The sequence below is a fragment of the Pezoporus occidentalis genome, unplaced genomic scaffold (assembly GCF_034315485.1).
Source record: "Pezoporus occidentalis ecotype Australia unplaced genomic scaffold, CSIRO_AGI_Poc_V1 ctg47, whole genome shotgun sequence".
Classification (NCBI taxonomy): Eukaryota; Metazoa; Chordata; class Aves; order Psittaciformes; family Psittacidae; genus Pezoporus; species Pezoporus occidentalis.
In genome coordinates, this window is record NW_026915802.1 from 1,062,296 (window position 1) to 1,082,976 (window position 20,681).

Sequence of the window (20,681 nt, forward strand, 5' to 3'; positions counted from 1 at the left end):
GGAAGCAGTTTTATTACAGTCTCCATATTTTACTCCCTAAATCTCCTCTAAGTTATGAGCTCACTTCCCTTCTCCACAGCCCCCAGACTCTCATAGTTCCCTTCCGTTGTCCTGCCTCCATGGCACAGGGGTGTAAAATCTCCACCCTTTCTCACTTACCCTGCAGGAAACTCCCATCCGCATTCTCTTCAAATACCCCCTTCCCTGCTTTTAGTATCATAAAGCATGCTCTGCACTTGAATTCTGTCTATCTTTGAGCTAGTTTTGGTATGACATCTCCATCTATGGTAATAAATGTCAATGTCACATGAGAGTATTAGAACTTTTGTTTGGGAAGGACAGCAGGAAAAGAATATTGAGACAAAGTTTTAATTTCTGGAAACTTCTTTCTCATCACAGTGACTGAAGGGAGTTAAACACTTGCTTTCCTCTAGCAACTTTCTTTCAAGGAGCTCAGAACAATTTTTAGACACTAACATGCAAACTGCAAAATATATCTTGGGAAAGCTGCAGAAACTACAAAGATTTGTGAAGCTTGATGGTGATAGACAAAAATAAGAAATTAATATAAAATTTGTACTACTTAATTAGCAATAGTTATATGATTTCTGATTTTTACTTTGATTTACTGCTTAATCATTTAATCAGAAGCTCTAATTTAACGAGTAAAGCCTTACAGATTCTTTGTCAATGGATGAAGAAAGCACGGCACAAAAGGACAGTAATTCACGTAAGGTCACAGAGGCCAGTGGCAGGAGTGAAACAACATACAGCAGTCCTGTTGCTTTTAAAACACAGCATTGAAACCTACGATAAATTAATTCTGCTTTAAACGTAAGTTTTACAGCCTTCTTTGAGGTAGCAACAGCACTTTCAGTATGGAGAATTATTTTTAAGTCCTCTCGCCTCCACCTACGGAAGGTGATCTTTCTACAACAACAAAGCCTTGTTACTTTAAGTCACCTCTGCAGTGCAATGTGGTAGGCTCTCTTCTAGCATCCTTTTTACTTAGACTTCCAAGCCAAGTGCACAGCTGTGACACTGAGAGGGTAACAGATGCTGAGTAAATATACAGGTCCTGTCACAACAACCCTGAACAACATGGGCAGTGGAAGGGAGCTACAACCATTGACTACAGTGATTGCAGTCAAGAGGCAATGCTACCACAGCACACTAACCTGCTGCTGCCGGGCCCCAATACCCTCTGGGTAGAGGTGCCAATGGGAGTGAAGGTATCCCCCTGCCATTCGGAGGTTCTTCAACGTGACCACAGATCCATATGCCAAGTCTACATGGGAAGGAAGAAAAAGAAGGCATAAGGCACCTCTCCTACAAATATCTTCCCCAGCTAGTCTGCAGTGCTCCAACTAGGCATGCATTCTCCTGTTTTGTTTTGATGAAAGCCTGTTTCCTGTTTGACACACAGATCATTGCAAGCTTGTCTTCCATTCTCAACCACAATTCAGTAAAACCGTTACATAACACTTGGCTGAAACACTTAAAATTCTCCCACCTAGTTTTAATAAACAAGCTCTACTTCTTTTGCATGCCACACAAGAGGGAAGGGAGGCAAGCTCAGCTATCAGATAGCAGAGCTGATACCCTAGCTTAAAACACCTTCCTACACAGCCTCCCAGCACAAGCGAGAGAATAGTGCTGGAGAATGCTCTCCCACTAGCAGCTCTGGAGCAGCGAACAGTCAGAGAAAAACTGAAGTAATGAGAAAGCTAAACCATATTAAAGTTTGTTCAATAGTCCCTAGCCAACCTGAGGATCAGACAACAACCACAGAGCCATCCTTCCCCTAAATTCATATGCCTGCTGAATACAGCACTGCTGAACTAGGAGCACGCTGTGTCATTAAGGAGTTGAGAGTTTTCATCTTTTCATTAACACATATTTTGGAAACAAATCCCACATCTGACCACCTACAAACCTAAGATGAACAGGACAAATCTTTTTGTTGTCTCAAGCAACATAAAAGCCAAAAACTAACAAGACGCATGCACACAAAATTCAAATCCTTTAAAATGGCATCTTTCCCTCTAGAAGGAATATGATGAAACAGGTAGTGACCACGTACTAAACATGGTGTTCTTTTCAGCCTTTTTCTTTTCTAAGTAAAACTGCATGGAAGAGCAGCATGGATCTGACCAGGAAGGCATAATCTGCACTGTCCTGCACTGAGTCACAGGAGATGATGGTTTTATTTAATCCCCCCCATACATTGACAACATTCAGTGGTTTCTTCTTTTGGATACTCACGCTCTGGAACGGAGATATTATGAAGATTGTTCCCAATCAGCTGGGACTGAAATGCTGAACTGAAGAAACCATCCCCAGGACCACTGCAAAAGAGAGCAAAGAATGTTAACAATTCAGTCTGAAAACAGGCATACAAAGTTCTGTCATGTATGAACAAATTGTTTTTACAGAAGGAAAACAATAAAACCAGATATGGCATCAGGAGAAGAATGACTGCATCTCCCTTAGATGCACACACCTCAAATACTGTGAATCACAGCAGATACAGTCTTGCAGGCAATTGCCCAGAACTGCAAAGACTTGAGGTCACAAAAATGTACACACTGACCCTGCACAAAGCACCATCAATTATCTCCGGAGGTGTTCTTATGACAAGTAAACTGACCCACTATCAGCTTATATGTAACAAAGCCTCTCTTTGTGGCTCCTTAAGTGTCATTTCTGCTAAAAGGTTAGTGGTAGACCAGTTGACTTAAACTGAAAAAAAAGAGGTTTATTTTTATAATCCTTTTTTATGGTTAAACACTTATTCACCTCATCTCTTAATGCTGGCATATGGAAAAACATTGGCAATTTTACTAGCTGTTGTGCTCTTCCCACATAAAAAGAATCCCCTGGTTGCAAGCATTCAGAGAAGAGTTCTCCCTTCCTCCCTTTGGACACATTCAGACTTACTTTTTTAATCACAACCAAAGGATTTTTCAGGAATGCAGCGACTTCTTTTTTTTTTTTAATTACAAAACAGAAAAAAAAAAAGAAATTAAAAAAAAAAAAAAGAATGGAATGGAATTGAGACATTTTCAGGTCCAAGAAAGAGAGGAGGAAAAGAAGGAGACAGAGAGTTTGGTTAGAATTCTTGCTTGGTGTTTCAGAAAGTCTCAAGCTCAAATTCAGTTTCACTGCCAGCTTGGCCAGAGCCTTTCTGTAAGAACAATGCAAGAGTTTGGGTAGGGAATTAAACAGACACAGCTTGTGGCTGTGATTCTGACACTAAAAGCAGAGAACTCCATAATGAATAGCCTTTAATTCGAAGCAAAGACAAGTGATTCTTCTTCTGGAGAAAACATTGTGAAATACCTTTTATTTAACACTGTAAAATGAACAGCAAACATAGCCGCGTAGAGGACAAGCGGGAGCAGGATGAGGCAGAGTACACGAGCCAGTAAATGCTTCCCAAACATGACCTGTAACAAACACAACCTGGATCAAACAGTGCAGCTGCAGAAACAACTCCACTCCTTATTTCACAGTACTCTAATAGTGGTCCTATAGTCTGCCATGCAAGCAAGCTCAGCAGGTTGCAGAATTACCTCAAAAAGGCCTAGAAAGAGGTAAAAGCTTAGGCAGACTTTGCTACACATCTTCAGAAGCTGAAGGTGTGGTGCCTTGAAATTTCAGGGTCTTGGGAAGAAGACAAAAAAAGGCAATAGCAGCGTTTAACTTTCCAAAGTGCTGACCATTCGTAACTTTGGCAAAGGAGGTTGAGCAGCTCCCATATCTCCCATTGACAATATTTTGAAAACAAGGACCTTAATTTGTTTATCACTGGCATACATCTTCACACTGTTGTTGCTCAGTCAGAAGTCACAGAAAAGTCAGCAGCAAAACCTGTGTTTCACCTGCCTCAACATGAAAGCAGAGTATTTTATTTAAATCACCTGGAAAGGTGGTTTGTACACAAATGCCCAAGAAATATGTGGGAGAAGAAAACAGTTAAATACTAAAAATTTTTGCTACATGTCCACATGCAACTTCAAAGCAGATGAAGGCAAATGTATTTGCTATCCTCAATATTTTTTTACATGTTACCTATCATCCTATCATTAAGCTAATCATTTGCCACCCCTTAATACTAGATCCAAACATTTCAGGAGTAATGGGAAAAAAGCTAAACACATTACAAAACTAAGAACTCACTGAAGTCAACAAAATAAACAGCTTCTCAGCTCAAGTACTTCAGCAGAACTTAATAACCACTGAGCATTTGGCAAAATAATGATTGATGGTACTTAACCAAATTCATGCAGAGGAGAGGCACATGAACTAATCTCCAGTTCCCTGGTCAAAACAACCACAATATGTTTCAATCTTTGTGAAAAGTTTTTCTCTAACTACAGACTTCAATGCAAAATCAAAAAAGAAAATGCAACTGAAAGCATAGAGCAAAACAGAACAGTGGACCAAGATAAGCTGAGCATTCTAGAAACCAAATTAGTCCCCAAAACATCGCATGTAAATAATCATGAGTAGTTTCCTAACAAATGCAGAGATAAGTTATTCAGGCTTTCAGAGGTTTAATCGTCACTTTTTTTCCCCTCTCTTCCTCTCCTCAAGCACCAAGGTTGCCAAAGAGTTATTCAGAGAGCACCTACCTTCTGGAGTAAATTTCTTTACATATTCTAACACTCACGGGCTTGCTGCCTTTCCTGCCAGAAGCACAGATGAAATCACTGTGCAGCTGTCTGCTGGCAGAAAGCTTAGACATGATGGATTTGTTCAATTTCAAATGCAATTAACTGACTTCGCTCAAGAAGTGCTTCTCCAGAGCTGGAACACTGCATCTTTGCAGCCCATATTGATTCACATTAATCAGAGAAAACAAATCACACAGTGGCAATAGAAGTCCCCCAGTACCCCCACCACTGTTTATGAGACAAACAGGACAAAAAAACATAAGTGAAAGAAACAGAATTTAAGCTTCAGAAAAGGCTGAGACAAGAGGAGAACTGAACATCTTTTAAAATATGTGCTTGGAGAATTTATTTTCCTGCTGGTTGCAAGACAACAAATGGAACATAAAGGTATTTCTCCAAACAGCAGATTTCACAGTCCCAGAATACAAAATGCAATATTAGAACAAGGCACTCAAACACACTAGCAAACTTCTTACAGCTTGTAAGAACTACATGTGTGTGAAATCAAGCAGGCTATAGCTGCTTTCATCCTCAGGACTGGCTATGGAGAATGCAAGTTACAGAGCATTCCTATGACTGATGACAGACTATAGCACACTACTGCTATACGGCCCATGCCCCCATATTCTCATGAGGCAGAGCCAGAGCTTGCACTGCTTATGCAAACTCAGTGCTGCATGACATGGCTGTCTGCCAGGTAGCACGTGCTCCTCAGAAGGTCAGGTAACAGTGCTGGACAACATCTTGCTTTGGGCCATTGTACAGCCATTCCCAATGACCATTTTTAGCCTAGACTGAAATAAAATTCATCCAACTGGAAAGGAAATAGTTTATCTGGGGAAAAAAATCACTTTTTTGCTGTGCTCTTATGACATTATACCCTGCTAAAGCATGTTCGGGTTGTGGTTTTTCTTGGTTTGCTTTTTTTTCAAATGTATGGCAATAGTTTTTCCATTATAACCTTCATCTTTAATTAGCATCGCCCACCTCAGATAGCCCTGTTTGTACAGATGGAGTACTGCTGTTTGGCTAGTTACAGGGCTGTCAAAGACGAGGGGAATCATAAAGCAAACAAAAAAAAGAAACCCTTAACATAAAGAAAAGGTTTTGACACTCACCAGTGACAGGCTGAGGTTCCCCAGCAAGTCCCATAGGTCATGCATTGTGTTCAGGCCAACCAAGAGGACTACGAAAAGGCCCACAAACTTTACCCCCATTGCTCCAGCAAGGTTCATGCCAGTGAGACTCATCCAGAACCACCAGGAGGCAGAAAATGGCCTGCAGAACAGATAGAACACTCAGTGAGTAACTGATGACTACACGTACCAGCATCTGCAATCAGGAAAATAAACAGCAAATCAGTTACCCTGCAAAATTACATTCCATCTTCTCAGGAGCCCATGAGGAAAAGACAGACAAGTTTCTCATTCATTTTAGAATGATGCAAGGACACTGGCTTCAGATACAGGCTTGTGAAGGCAGCCCTAAACCTTCCTTTTAAGGAAGAAAGCACAGACACCAGGTATAAGCTAAAATACTAGTGTGAAGAAAGACTGACATGTGGAAGGTCTGAAAACAGAAACAGGACTTCTGCTCCATAAAATGTAAACTTACTTCTCTCAGAAAGCTAAGGACATGGGGGACAACAGGAGAAAACGAGTAGCTACTTTCCCTAAAGCAGAAAGGCCATAGTGGAAAACATCTACCCAAAGCAAAAAGCAAACAAATTAAAAATTAAACTAAAATTGAACCACAGAGAAAAGATGAAAAAATATTACAGTAAAATTTAAAACCCTCTTCCTACTGACTCCTGATGCCTTGATGTTTGTACTGCAACTAGCCGAAATCCCCATGACCTGCTAAGCAACGCAATAGCTACAGCTGGCTTAACTTGCATAAAATCAACTAGTTTGAAAACAGGATTAGCTCTCAAAATATGAGAAATAAGTTCAGGTTAAGGCACACAGAGCTGATCAAACATTGCCCTATAACTCAGAGCTTGCACTTCCTTGGGTATGTGTTATAGATGAGGATGGCCTTGGATGGCCCTACATGACACTGCAGGCTGTATTTCAGCCATGTGTTCCACAGTCACACCAAGATTGATGTGATCAGTTCTTGAGCATTTCATGAAACAAAAATTGCTCATACATAACACAATATGCTAAGCTTTTATGTCTTTGAATTCTGAATGCATTATGGGGAAATTACTCTGTGCAGCCCAGCCACAAAGAAGCCATTTGACATATCCTATAAATCACCATTTCCCTCCGGACTGGTCTGTAGCAAGTATCCTCAGCAATTTTGACTACTTTGTTCAGAAATGTTCTGGCTACACTTTCCTCAAGTTTTTGGTACCAATTCTTCTAAACCATATAAATTATACTACTTGTCTCAGCTAACAAGATTTTCTAAGTGCTTATAAGATTACAGTCACAGACAAGCTGTGTTTCTCTAGCCTGGAGACAAAGCAACTGGTTCAAGACAACAAATTCATATTTTCTGTCATTAAGGACCAAAGCCTTGAACACATTACATCCATCTTTCATTCCTCCTTCTCTGACCTACAAAACTCTACACTAGCCTTCTTTCCGGTCAAGCTTTAAAAAGCTTTAACATTCATCTTCAAGATTCACAGCTCTATAAATTTCCTTTCACGCTAAAATAATCTACGTATCTCTCTTAGTTTACCCCAGCCATGATACTTTCTGCCTAGTTTCACAAATCCTCATGCTAAAAATTCTTCTCCCCAACCATATGCCATTTTCACCTCCAAATTTCCTGAAGTGATCACCTATCAGCCATTCACCCAGACTACCAAGTGGCAAACATGTCCTAATACTTCATCTGTGACAAAGCTGAGTACCCGTAATTTAACAAAATTATCATCTTTATCTTACCTATCCGCACAGCTGTTACATTTCACCATACTCAGAACAGCTCCCATGAGGAAGAACATTAGAATGGGATCCAGCAGAATATACTGAGACAAAGTAATACAGCCTGTATCTGCAAAGAGATACACAACGTCAGAAAGGCTTGTAGTTCCAAAGTGAATCCAGGATTGCAGAAAGCCAGTTTCCTCAGAGTAGTGAGGACAAGGGGAATAAACGAAATTTTAGAAACAGCAGCAGATCAGAATATTTCAACTTCTACTTGAGTAACAAATACAAAAAAAAAAAAAAACAAACAACAACAACAAAACATAAAACACCAACAAAACAAACAGAAAATTCACAAAAACACACGGTAGAACAGTATCTATGAAACACCATTTGGGAAGTGCTGCTAACTTCCACATTCAGTTGGAAAGTGTTACAGATAGCAATGCTCTACCTACTAAGGCACCGGCAAGGTGCCAGCAGATGCTAAACAAACAGTCATTTTTCAGGTGTTACCTATTAAAAAAAAAAACAATGACTTGAGCATTTTAAGTCTCCATGCCTCAGTATCCATGTGTCCTCACAAAACCCAGTCTGGGTTTCTCCACCTGTAATGTTAATTTCTCCACCTGGCTCAATCCAACAAGGAACTTTATTCATTTCTTACTGTGAACTCTTCCCCAGTAATGTTGTTAAATACCTCTATAATTCATATGCGAGACATCAGTATTTCACTTCTGGGCAAAATCATTCCTGTCTGTCTTACAAAAATTCATAGCATTGAGGCAAAATGTAATCTAATGCTGTGGTTATTCAGGTAACAGAAGTACCTATGAACTAAAAAAGGTTGTAAAATTCTTAAGGGGACCATCAATTAAAAAGCTTCATATATATACAGCAGAATCACTCTGCTTTTGGCAACCTCTTTCATTAACCCTAATATCCACTGGCTAGGTAACACACGATAATGCAGAAATTAGATTTTCTTAACAATTAACCTGCTTAATTTTGCTGTAGCAGGAACACCTACCAAAAATAAGGATGAAAGCTGTGAGTAAGGCTGCTGGCAGTGACTTTGACAGTTCCAGCACTGTGAGGTAGACCAATGGAACCAGGCAGGAGCCAAGAAAAGCACAGAACTGCAGGAAAAGATCACGAAAGAAGTTATAATCCTCCCCAGGGTGATTACTACTCCCGTTTCTCTTCCTTCATCTTCCACTCATACCAACAACAGGAGATGCTGCAGTAGCTGAACTGACTCACTTGAGAACATCAGAAAAAAGCCAAATGAACAAAGATACTGCTCAGATTAGGACAGCTGCTTAGCCTGTTCTGCAGAGCTGTCAGTAGCAACTCTCTTACTAGACTGCATCACATAGTTATAAGAAGATATGTCAAGTAGGTGCACTACACATCCCCCATACTTAATCTAACAAGATACCAGAATATGAAATCTAAGAACAAAATACACCCGTAACTTACATCTTTAGCAGACCAGTATCACCTCCCCTACACAAATGAGACCAAGGATAGTCAGAAGAGGAAGAACAGAAATCAAAACAAAAGACAGCAGCACCACAGTAAAATCTGTTCTCTTTAATGTCTGGTTCCAGCACTTCTCCCACCTTTGGTTCAAGGAAATCTAGAACCATAAATTGTTGGAGACCCAGTAACTACACCAAGAAAATACGCTTTTCCAGTTTTTATTCGTCTTTCTAGGCACTAGCAATTGGCCACTGTTTCTTCTATTGGCTTGTGCTATCCACTGCCAGTTTTACAGCTCTTGGTCTTCCTAGATAGCAGTACAGTCAGGATTTCAGATAGAATACCACTCTGAATTTCCCCCCCTGCTCCATAAGCTTACTAGCTCAGTGTCACTGGTGATGGCAACTGCAGATGGCAGTGGATGATCCTGGCTTTTTGACATCCTTGGCTCCCCTCAGAAGAGCAGCCAGGCACAACAGAGTGAACAGAAGCCCAAGTTCAGCAATGTTCCCTTTGCAGAACAGGCAAGATATCTGTCCCACTCAGGAGTGGTCCCACTAATTAGAAAAGAGTTAGCCTCAATAATCACCTTACTTTCTTACCTGTCTGGCCTCTCATAGCCAGACATTAAGAGTTATTCACAATACAACCACTAGCACTTTTCCAAAGAGCTTAAAGACAAGGCACAAGGCTAAAAAGACCTCTGATCTGATCCAGGAGAGCTCTTCTTATGACATAAGACTCTGTACTGAAAAGCACAGGAGAGCTGAACAGCTTGACACCAGTCTGTAGAGCCTTACCCCTCTCATTCCCACGTAGTTGTGCTGCTCATATCTGTCCCCTGGCTTTTGGAAAGGAAATGTACCATCATATCCACTAAGGTAGCCAGCGAGTCCAATCAGCATCTGAAGAGGAAAGGTCAAAAAAACTGGTCAGGGAAATGTCACTGGAGGAAGGAATATCCAAGCCAGCAGCAGGCAAGATTTTTATAGAAGCCAAGTTCCACCCAGAGAATACGAGAGGATAAGAAGATACTTAATTCAGACGCGTAATTCAAACAAGAGTCTATGTACAGAATTCATACACATACATATTGACCTTTGTCTAAAGGCAAGATCAGAAGGGCTCAGGACTTTGGCTGCTGACTATGAGGAATGAAACTCAAGAGAAATACCAGGTGGAGGATTTAGCAAAGACAATTCTGTCTCTGTAGAGTCTCTCATAGCTCCCTAATTCCTATAGTTTAAGGAGGCTCAGCCTGACAGGAAGATAACCTTTACAAGGCAGGAAGAGACACCTTCATCAATACTGCACATTGTTGCTAGAACAAGTTCTTTGACTACAGAATTGCAAGGCAAGGCTTTCAGGGTTCTTTCAGGTCCTTTCCTTTTCAGGGTAAGAATCTCACTTGTACATAAGCTATGAGGAATTGTTTGGTTCCTTTGAACTGCAGGCTTCTATGACACATCCCCTCCAAACCATGAAATTATTTTATTTCAAGCCTTTCAAATACTGAACACGCAATACTGTTCTGTTTTCCCATATTCAGAGTATTTTCATTAAAAAGATAATAGGCAAGTTAAGGTTCTGGCTACAGAATGCAGATTACCATGACACCAACAACAGTCAGGAGTGCTACTGGTGTCCATTATATCCTTCAACAAGAAAAGGAATACTTTTCTTAGCGTATTCCTGTAGATTCTAAGACATGTAACAGAAGAGCAGTTTACCTTCCCTAAAGGGGGATGGACATCAAAGAAGAAGGTCCGATTAATGTAGTAACTTCCCATCTTCCCAAAATGAGTTTCATCCCAACTAAAAACAAACAAATGAAAAAAGCTGCTATAATGATGAAGACAGTAAAAAAACCCAAGAAGCATCTTACTTATGCTTTTCATCATTCAGGATATGTGCCATACACTGGAAATGAGACAGTGCACTAAATTCACTGGGAAATCATGAGTAGTACTTTAGATATTTAAGGCAGGGTCCTTTTTAAAGGGTTTGATACTGGCACTTCACAATCTCTAGCCTACCCTTCTGATTCCAAATTGCGGTAACGGGTGTTAAAGTCAGCCTGCAATCCACAGATCCCCAGAGATGCCTGTTCAGTACTGGGCCTTCCCCCTGTAACACGTCCTGAGAGCAGCGGCGGGAACGGGAGCGAGGCCGGAGCCAGCAGCGGGCTGGCCAGAGAGCACAGTGCTTCTTCACGGCCCTCACCGCCTGGATCCCGCCCCACCACCTGCCTACAATAAACACGATCGTCTTCCCAGCCGGCCATGGCAGGGGCGGGGAAGCGGGGCGCAGGCTGGAAGCTGGGACGTGCTGGATGATCTCCGTTCTAGGGAGAGGCGGCAGACACCCACCCACAAACGGGCTTGGCCCGGCCCGGGCTAGGCCCGTTGATCCCGGGCACAGGCCCCGCCCCGGCCCGTACCAGACGTGTGGCGGCTCCGCCAGGCGGTGGAAGCGGGAGGCGAAGCTGAGGAGGGTGACGAGGACCAGCGCCGCCGGGCGAGCCGCTGCAGGAGGGGCTGCGGAGTGTGGCGGCAGCCGGCTGGGCTCCCGGAGCTCCCGCTGCCGCGGAGGGCCCGGTTCGGCCTGGCCTCTCCCCGCTGCCGGCATCCGCAGGGCTGTGCTACTCGCAGCACCGGGGCCGGGAGCGGCGCAGCCCAGGGTACGGAGTCCGGGGCGGGCGAACGGGCCGCGGGGCACGCATGGAGATGTAGTCCTGCAGCGGCAGCGGTGGAGCCCGCGGGCGAAGGGAGGGCCCTGCCGGGGCGGGGCCCACACTGCAGCACCCGCGGAGGGTTGGGGAGGAGGATGATCGCTGCCGCACCCAAGGTACGCGGCTTCTGCGCTCTCTGCGGAACGTGCCCGCCGGGCGGGAAGGGAGCGGGGTCTGTGGCCGGGCCAGAGATAGAGGAAGCGAGGCTTGCCGCGGAGGCGTTCTGCTCTGGGCCGGCAGGGCCGGGCCTTGCGCGGTGCGGGCTCTGTTGGCCCGGGCCGCCCGGGGTGGCGGTGACCGCGAGGCCTGCACCGTTTTGTGCAGCGTCTGTTAAACAGGTTCGCGCAGTCCCGGCCTCACCCAGCTCTGTGTCTCAGTGGAAAGCAAGGAATTTGCCCGCACTCTAAATAAAACTAATGCTTTTCAAAGCAGTGGTGGTGGTTGCTTACAGTAGTAAGTTAACTGATTGTAGTAGTTGAGCTGTTAATGTCAACACCTCCTGAAGGGATACAGAAACCCATTCCTGCCTATGCCTTCTCGTTTTAACCCAGCATAATACAAGCACTGCTTTTCAGACACTGAAGTTTCCCCTGTGCAAGCCTCCAAGGAGCAGTTTTCTCCCTCGTGTCTCAAGAAACAGGTGAAAAAAAGATTTTGTGTTTCCAAGTGCATCCCAAATACAGGCTGGAAAGAGGCTGGTATCCAGAAACCATACTAAAGCAGACAGGTTTGGAAACCTGAGAGCTACACACACAAAGTTAAGGGTGTCTCTTCTGTCTTCCTCATCAGTGAAATGCATTTCCTAGATTTTTACTCAGGACTGGGACTTGGGCCCAAATTTTCCTCAGTGCAGCCCTGAAGTTGGAAGTGAAAGCAGAAATCTTAGTAGACATCAAGCAAATTTGTCCTCCTATCTTCCCAGTTCCAACCAGTCTAACCTGCAGCTTAAGGGGATTAACTCCACTTAGAACCCCGTACTTCATGAGGTTGTAAGTGGAGACAGTTCTTCCCCATTACTTCCCTGGCCTGTGCTCAGCTCTTCCTCCAGGGAAGACTAGATAGAATGTCACTGTGTCTCAGCAAACCTGTCCACTGAGAACAAAACACTCATTGTCTGTAGTCTTTCCTTAGCTGATTGTTCTGTCTGTGGTCTGCCCTTCTGCAGGGAGCAAAACAGCATAAACTTAAGCAATCACTCCAGGCCCCAGCCTCTGGAGACACATTTCCCAGCTAAAGGATTAGTTGTTTTTCTGTGTTCTTTTTTGGTGAGATCCCTCAGGGCCTTGAAATCATAGAGCAAAGCAATTAGCTTAGCACAATTTAGCACAGGCTGCAAAAACAACAAAGAACACTAAGAGATCAGGATAAATGTCTCTGCCAGCTGAGAGGACAGAGTCTGAAACAGATGTGGTGAAGGACATGAGTTTCTGAGCTAAAAAAATCAGCAAGGTCCCCAGGGAAAACAAGAATAGCATGTCATGAATGCTCTGTGTTTCCCTTTTGATGTTACAGTTTATGTTTCTTTCCCTGCAGGCCAGCAGGCTGGACATTTGAAAATAAAAGGCACAGCTAAGATTTCTAATGCCCAGATTCCAGAAGAAGAGAATTAAAGAAAACCAGTAAATAACCTTGTATATGAAAGTGTTGTCAATACTGGCATCACTTCCCTCCTCACTTAAAAGCCATTTCTCCAGTAAACTTCAACTACAGTAATTTAATCAAATGCATACCTTGTTTAAAGTAGTTTGAACCAATCTACACTGTAAAAGAAGCATCAAGTTTACAGGGCACTGGAGCATAGAGATCCTCAGGGTGTCTCTGGTTTTCTGTTGACAAGATAGCCTGTCAGTGAGGATATCCCTTCCTTTTTCTGCCTTGCTGTCAGTCTCTGGTATCATTTCTATGCATTTTGGGAGGGTGGAGATACAGAGAAAGAGACACGCATGAATACCAGTTTCCTGTGTGGAAAGAAGACAGCTTTGTATTATGCACAAAGTTGGCCTGGGAGCAGAGTAGCAGCCTCTCACAGACCTGCAACATAGGAAACCATCTGCCCCTGCTAGTACTAATGGGAGGAGGGCTATAGGGGTAAAGGCAGTCCCTGTTCAGAGAGCTGGCAGTGGTTCCCTAGTAAAACAGAAATTCTGCATGTGGCTTCAGTTTCCGTGTTTTGTTTCCCAGGGCAATCTATATTTCTGCACTGGCAACTGCTGGGAACCTGACAGGCTCTCTAGATACCTTATTTGTTTCTGGACAAACAGCTAGGGAGATAAGGGTTGTTCCTAAATATGCTTCCAAACTCAGAGCTGGTTAATGGTTCTGATATCAGGACTGGGCTACAGCAGGATGTGGATGCAGCTGACTGCTGTTGCTCAAGATTGAATCTAACTGGCTGGTTTTTGTGTTCTGGGTGCGGATTTGTGAGCACAGTCCTTTCCCATTGGCTTTATGAGATAAACCTTCCCCCATTTCCACTGAGTTAAAAGGGAAAGTGAAAAGGTTGGTTCTATTTCGTGGAGTAGATTGCACGCACTGACCATGGCATCTGAAAAGGTGAGAGCTTGGACAAGGTGGAAGCGTCTGGGAAAGCTGCCTCAATGCTAGAGATAAAGTAGAGGTGAATTGTATGCCTTCTCGGCCTTAGTCTCAAACAGCAGGAGCTCTTGTTTGGAAAGAGGCCTGGCCCTGCCCTCAATAGCTGGAAAAGCTGTTTTAATGGCACGCCAACGCTCAGTGCGGGTGCTTGTCACAGTGTGTGGGGAATTTGTTTCAAAGATCTAAGATGGGATAGAAGTCAGCAACATCCAGTAGGAACAAAGAGGAAAGCTTCATAAGAAAGAATTTTAAGGACACTTGTGCGCTGCTGGAAACATCAGGTGTAACTAAATATTCAGAGGGCCAGCGTGAAAGACAATGATATTACCTGTACACCCAAAACAGGAACAGCCACTTTCAGGAAGGAGCCTTCTCTCCCCAAAGCACTGTGCTTCTCTGTTTTACAGTTCTTGAAATGTCTTCTGTTAATGTGTTGTTCTGCTTACAAACTAGGGTGTTCTCACCAAATAACGACTCTATCTCTCTTTCTGTTCTCAGCCAATACTTTATAGCTATTTCCGAAGCTCCTGCTCTTGGAGAGTGAGAATCGGTAAGATCTAGTGATCTCTCTTTCGTTGTCTTGGTGCTTTTGCAGTATCCTCCCCTTCGCTAATCTGATTAATCAATCACTTATTGAGAGAACAGCAAACATGAACCCGGAACAGTGAGGCACTTTCCCCAATGGGAGGAAAGGGAATGTCACACTTCACCTGGAATGGGGGCTGGGGGGGGGGAAAGGAGAATAGACAGGAGGGCTTTGTTCAGCCTGCAGCTAAGAGGGAAATAATTGCTTTGTAAAACCAATGTGATGCAGAGGGCTGTTTCTTCTACATTTTCTAGAGGGGCCCTGCACTTTGTTTTTACAGAGATAACTGCCTCAGACTCTGGTCTTGAAATTGCAAGGTCTTGATTGCTGAGCAGGGCTGGGAACGGTCCCTGTTTGTACTGAGACAAGCAACGTTTTGCAGGTGAGCACAGAGCTCCCTGCCTTCTCTAAGCCAAATCAGGAAGGGGTTTGCTGCAAAGAGTGGCAAAGCTTATGCTTGAAAATGCACTTGTTTTACCAGTACTGATCTTTAGTGCTTTGGTCCTTTATTTGCCAGAGCACTAGCTTCTCAGTGGACTGAGGACACTTTTCTTGAAGGATAGGGTCTTTTTTGGTTTAAACACCATTCTTTCTTCACATGGAGATGGTAGCATTTCCCTGAGTCCATTATCAATGAAACTGGTCTCTGTGCCTGTTTGAAGCTGTACACTCTGCTCTCCCTAGCGCTTGCTCTGAAAGGGATTTCATATGACCTGGTGCCAGTGAACCTCCTCAAGGATGGGGGCCAGCAGGTAAGGGTATATCTACCATTGCTTTATCCAGGGGTCGTGAACTTAGGGATCATGAGATGAGTTGCGATTAGCACTAGAAAGTTCACAGGCGAAGTCACTGAATTCCTCACCGCTTCTCTGTAATTCATAGTTGTAGCCAGTTGAGCCTCTCAGAGGGCCTGCCAAAGGAAAGGGTGGGTTGCCAGAATAGATCTTCACGGAGAACTTACTCGGGGGGCCATAGTGGGGAGTTGTGCGCCTAGTAGCACCACCAGCATGATGTGCCAGTATGGGCTAAGATGAAGAACTGTAACAGTAATAATGACACTGCTGCAGTACCACCCATCCTGGGCTTGTATTGACAGTTTATCAAGAGGTAAGGAAGTTTGGCCCTGGATGCAGATCCCTGAGCCCCAGTGAGTTTGCTGGAGGCTATCAATACAGCTAATAGTACTGCAAATATTAATACTGAGAAAGAAAAGCCAGGTTAAAAAAAAAAAAAAATAATAACTGGGTTGGTTTAGAGAAAGAAAACACAGAAGAATTTCTTGTTGCAGTAATCTCAGGGTTTGTTTCCACAGTTTTCTGCTGAATTCAAGGCAGTGAATCCAATGCAGCAAGTACCAGCCTTGAAAATTGATGGCATCACCCTTTCTCAGTCGGTGAGTTACCAGCTACATCCCTGTTAACCGTTCAGTCCAGCCTGCTGCCCAGTCTGGAGGGGATGGCTCTGCCCCATCTTTTCCCTGCACACTCTCATTTGTGCATTGGAAAAGAGGTGCGATTTATGATAAACAAACCCACTTGGGGGCAGAAATAGCACATAGACTCTGCTGGGAAATTCCTGTCATGATGTAAGCTCAATTCAGCTTTGGTTTGTAACTCTACTTTTCACTAAACAATTTATAGTCTGACTTAAATGGCCGTGCCAGGTTTGCCTGAAATTACAGCTGGGCTAAATGACAAGAAGGCCACAAGTGGACATCAAAAGGGATATTCTGTTGCTTGGATCAGTAACAAACTTCATGAAAAAGCCGTTGTGTTCTCTTGGATCAGCAACCCTTCCCCAGGTACTAAGAAAGTGAACTTTTCCTTAGCTTTCCAATAATCTCCCTTTACCTCTTTGTTAATTACAGCTAGCTATAATTCATTACCTAGAAGATACCCATCCTACCCCCAGGCTCCTGCCCCAAGACCCAAAGAAGAGAGCTCAAGTCAGAATGATTGCTGATCACATTGTTTCCGGCATTCAGCCACTCCAGGTATTGCCTTGTCATATCCGTGCAAATGGAAAAGCCAGGATGGGTATCCAGGAGTCTGCAATACCTCTGAAAAATTCAGTATCTTTAAATTGTTGCGAGCCAGTAGTGTGGCAGACCTTAAGACTGTGTGTTGGCAGATGAAGTCTCTGCTTAGCCTCTGCCTGATCTGCCAATGGCAACAATAAACTATTTCCTGCAAAGAAAATCTGTAGCACCCCAGGGTTCTTTCCAGAAACAGCTGAACCCATATGGTTCCACTGCTGGGTCTACAATGTTTTAGGAGGAAGACAACTGACAACCCAAAGGGCAGAGGCAAAGGGATAGATACCCTGGCAGCTGTTACAGAAGGACAGTCCCAAATCAGAGGTACAGCAGGGTGCCTGATTTGGTGAGGGTGAGGTCAGGGCTGACCTAGCAGGCTGAACTCGGGCTGGGGGTTCAGACTTGGCAACTTATCTCCCTTCTCTTCCACTGGATGAGGCAGTGGGCAAGATCCTGCCAGCAGCCGTCAATCTAACCTTGAGATTGCTTATCTTTGCAGAACCTGAATGTCCTGAAACAAATAGGGGAGAAAAAAACTGAATGGGCTCAGAACTGCATCGCATCTGGCTTTCAAGGCAAGTCCCATGTCCAAAAATATGGCTCTTCAAAATGCTGCACTGCTGGGGTCCTACTTTCCTCTACAAGCAGAAAAACAGATCTCCCTGGGCTGGTGCAGTGACGGCACTCTTCCAGCCCAGAGTGCCTTCCTAAGGATTGGTTGTTCTTCAAGCTCTCAGAGGAAAGGTGCTGTCCATAGGGTGCTTCCACTGCTGCATATGGAAGAGGGGAAGCCTGGGGTCATTCTATGCACCACAGCAGTTGATTGTCCCTGAAGCACAAGGGCTGACAGCACTTCTTTCCACCCAGCTGCTCCCAAACTAGTACCTTTTGCTTAAAAGTTCTGTCAATCTGTATTTATATGCTTTTGCAATCAGACAAAAGGTATCTGATGGCAAACTCCCACAGAATCTAGTACGTAGCACAGTGTTTTTTTACCTCCCCAGGAGAAATGGGGTGCTTTTTGTTTCCTCAAAACCTTTTCCCACATGTGCTGCAGTGGCAGGCCCATCTTCTCTTCTGGACAGACACAAACTGATCCTGAAAACTCCCATAACTATATTGTTGTAAGATTTCTGTTCCTTTTAGGCTCTGCCCCAAATTGCCCATTTTTCATACTCATCTTAGGATTAAAATGCCTTTGTTCATAATGCCCAGTGTGAAGGATCTTTGGTGTCCCTTTCAAATGAGTTTCCAATGTCTCACACCAGTGTATCACCTTTCTTGACAGCACTTGAGCAGATTCTGCAGCACACTGCTGGGCACTACTGTGTGGGGGATGAAGTAAGTATCTGAGCAAACATTATAAACCACTGGAGAACTGACAAGCCCAGTATGTACTCCATAAAATAAGAAAGGAAATTAGTTGTGGAGACACAGCACAACCCCATTCTGTGATTGGAGTTGCATGTGGTGCATTCACAGTAAGAAAAAGCTGCATGGATCTTACTTAGGCCATTACTGGCTTGCAAATAGTTAACAGAGATGTTTACTTGTCCCTGCCTGTAACCTGCTGATAGCCAGATTCTGCAGCTGTATCTAGGATCCGACTGCTACTAGAGGATGGGGAAACAGATTATATATATTTCATCTTTAAGAGATCTGGAGTTCAAAGTGTCCTGTCATAAGGTCAAAGCTTGGCTCAAGAAACAGGTTCATTTCTTAGCTCTGCTCTGTGGAACCTTTAACCAAGTTGTATTGTATTTTTCTGCACTGTCTGACCAATTCTAACATGGTCAGCTTTCAGAGCGCTCACATACAAGCTGTTCTGACCCTTGCCAAGCTAAAGGCCACTCAGACCTCTGTCCTGTTTGGTAGGCAGTTGGATCCTTTCTAAGACCTAAGGAAAAAAAAAGAAGTGAAGAGTCCCGCACTATCCTATGGTGCATAGGATTGTCTAGTAGGAACATTATGGAACTGGAGCCTTTGATAGGCAAAGACTAATTACATGATCTTATGCTGGTGAAAGGCACTCAGGGCTTTGTGACATGGGGTGTAGGGTGAGGGCAGCTGCCTGTGTTCAGATAAGCAGTTAGCTGTACTGTCCTTGGTTCTTTTCAGATTGTGAGTCCCTGTGCCTGTGTCTGAAGGTGCTATCATGTATCATGTCTTGACATTGGCAGGAGCTGCCCGATACTCCTGCAATGCAAACAAGCAAAATTTACTCATCTTTTCCCAGCCATGCAGACTTTCCCCTCCTTCCATCACCTTCCTCTGCAGCTTGTCAGCAGACTTGTTTACTCAGAGGCAGTTGCCATAGAGCATCATGTCCTCAAGGTTGTCATGATCAGCTGGTAAATGTGAAGCTCCCTAAAGGCTAATGGGTTTTTCTACTAGTGACTGCTATGAAGTTCCTTTCCTTGTACCACTGTCATGTTATTAATGCTAGATTAAAGAACAAGATTGTCATGACAGCTCCTCTGTACTGGCTAATACCATAATTTCTATCCTGCTCTCAAAGCCTGCCACCACAATGAAGAATGATGGAACAGGCTCATACTCTGATGCCTTTTCTCTGCTACATTTACAGGTTTCAATGGCTGATCTGTGCTTGGTACCTCAAGTTTCCAATGCCGAAAGGTAAGTAAGGCTAAGCTTGAGGAACTCTTCAAGGGCACCTACCCCTTGTCCTGGGCTGTCAGAGTTTACCTTCTGCACCTTGTGCCTGTTACAAAAGCATCCCTCCTGCCTGCCCTATCCAGTTATGGATTCTTCTCTGCATTAGTTTTACTATGCCGTAAATACTGTCTCTTTTGGAAGTTCTTGGAAATAAGGAGCTGTGCTGTCTTCTCAGAGGCCCTTGGGGGAAACCTGATCTGTATCCTTAGGAAAGTTAAGGTTTCCTGCATTGCCATGTCCTCTCTCCCTGTTTGCCCTACATTTACACTGCACAGTGGGGAAATATTAATCTATTTGTTGAAAGCCTTAAACCTATGCACATAGTGGTTGCATGATTTCCAGGAAAAGCATAGTGCCTTCTTACCCTGTGCTGCACACTATGTAAAGCCCAGTGATGATAGAAGATCTAGCGTCTGGTTTTAAACCTACAGGGATGAACCTTTTCTCTTAATGCAAATGTACATTTGCATTGTAAGATTCTTCCATGCTGGGAAGACACAGCACACTGCTCTTCTGCTCACTGCTGCACTGGCTATCCAACTCATAGTTCATCACAAATTCTTTTCCCTTTGCAGATTCAAAGTGGACATGGGTCCTTATCCCACAATAACTAGAATAAACAAAGCTCTCCTGGAGTTAGAGGCATTCAAAGTAAGCCACCCATCCCGGCAGCCAGATACTCCTGCAGAGCTACGAGCTTGAAGTCCTGTCCTACTCATTAAATCAAGTAAGCTGGAGTGTCAAAGAAGAAAACAGCTACAGCTTGAGTAGGACTTCAGTGCCATCAGGAAGCCCTAGTACTATTGCCTCACTTTCATTTGGTTGGGAAGAAGAACAGACCTAGAAGTAGCCTGGATGACATACAGGAGCTATGCCTGTGCTGGAAAGCTTGCAGCTACTTCTGGCTATGTTTTTTCTATCTGATGTATCTCCATGGAGCAGATTAAACCAGAAGGATTCATAATTATCACAAGTTCCCTTTGTATGGCTTTGAGTTGGGGAATGTGGCCAC

At 43.8% G+C, this 20,681-nt stretch overlaps 2 protein-coding genes across 6 annotated transcripts in view; one reads left to right on the top strand and one right to left on the bottom strand.

Moving 5' to 3' along the window:
• Positions 1-14,861, bottom strand: part of POMT2 (protein O-mannosyltransferase 2) — a 32,330-nt gene extending 17,469 nt beyond the window's left edge. The window contains exons 1-9 of one of the 3 annotated variants that reach the window (XM_062636142.1): positions 14,701-14,861; positions 10,777-10,861; positions 9,847-9,951; positions 8,592-8,700; positions 7,580-7,688; positions 5,798-5,957; positions 3,343-3,449; positions 2,266-2,348; positions 1,179-1,288 (exon numbers count right to left, since the gene is read on the bottom strand). In XM_062636142.1, the coding sequence (XP_062492126.1) occupies positions 1,179-1,288; positions 2,266-2,348; positions 3,343-3,449; positions 5,798-5,957; positions 7,580-7,688; positions 8,592-8,700; positions 9,847-9,951; positions 10,777-10,836 (843 nt within the window). In that variant the 5' untranslated portion in view covers positions 10,837-10,861; positions 14,701-14,861. Of the gene's footprint in view, positions 1-1,178; positions 1,289-2,265; positions 2,349-3,342; positions 3,450-5,797; positions 5,958-7,579; positions 7,689-8,591; positions 8,701-9,846; positions 9,952-10,776; positions 10,862-11,486; positions 11,675-14,700 lie in introns of those variants that run through there. The other 2 variants (XM_062636141.1, XM_062636143.1) reach the window with 2 other exon arrangements.
• Positions 11,762-20,636, top strand: GSTZ1 (glutathione S-transferase zeta 1). 3 transcript variants are annotated; one of them, XM_062636151.1, is made up of 9 exons: positions 11,787-11,893; positions 14,871-14,922; positions 15,643-15,710; positions 16,271-16,351; positions 16,826-16,951; positions 17,493-17,568; positions 18,282-18,334; positions 19,581-19,630; positions 20,245-20,636. In XM_062636151.1, exons 1-9 carry the CDS (start codon positions 11,873-11,875, stop codon positions 20,369-20,371), a joined length of 654 nt encoding a protein of 217 aa, XP_062492135.1. In that variant the 5' UTR covers positions 11,787-11,872; the 3' UTR covers positions 20,372-20,636. The 3 variants fall into 3 exon arrangements, with proteins under 3 accessions (XP_062492134.1, XP_062492135.1, XP_062492133.1); XM_062636149.1 differs by lacking the exon at positions 11,787-11,893 and adding an exon at positions 14,207-14,330; XM_062636150.1 differs by lacking the exon at positions 16,826-16,951 and having other exon boundaries at positions 11,762-11,893.
• Positions 20,637-20,681: the final 45 nt, after the last annotated feature.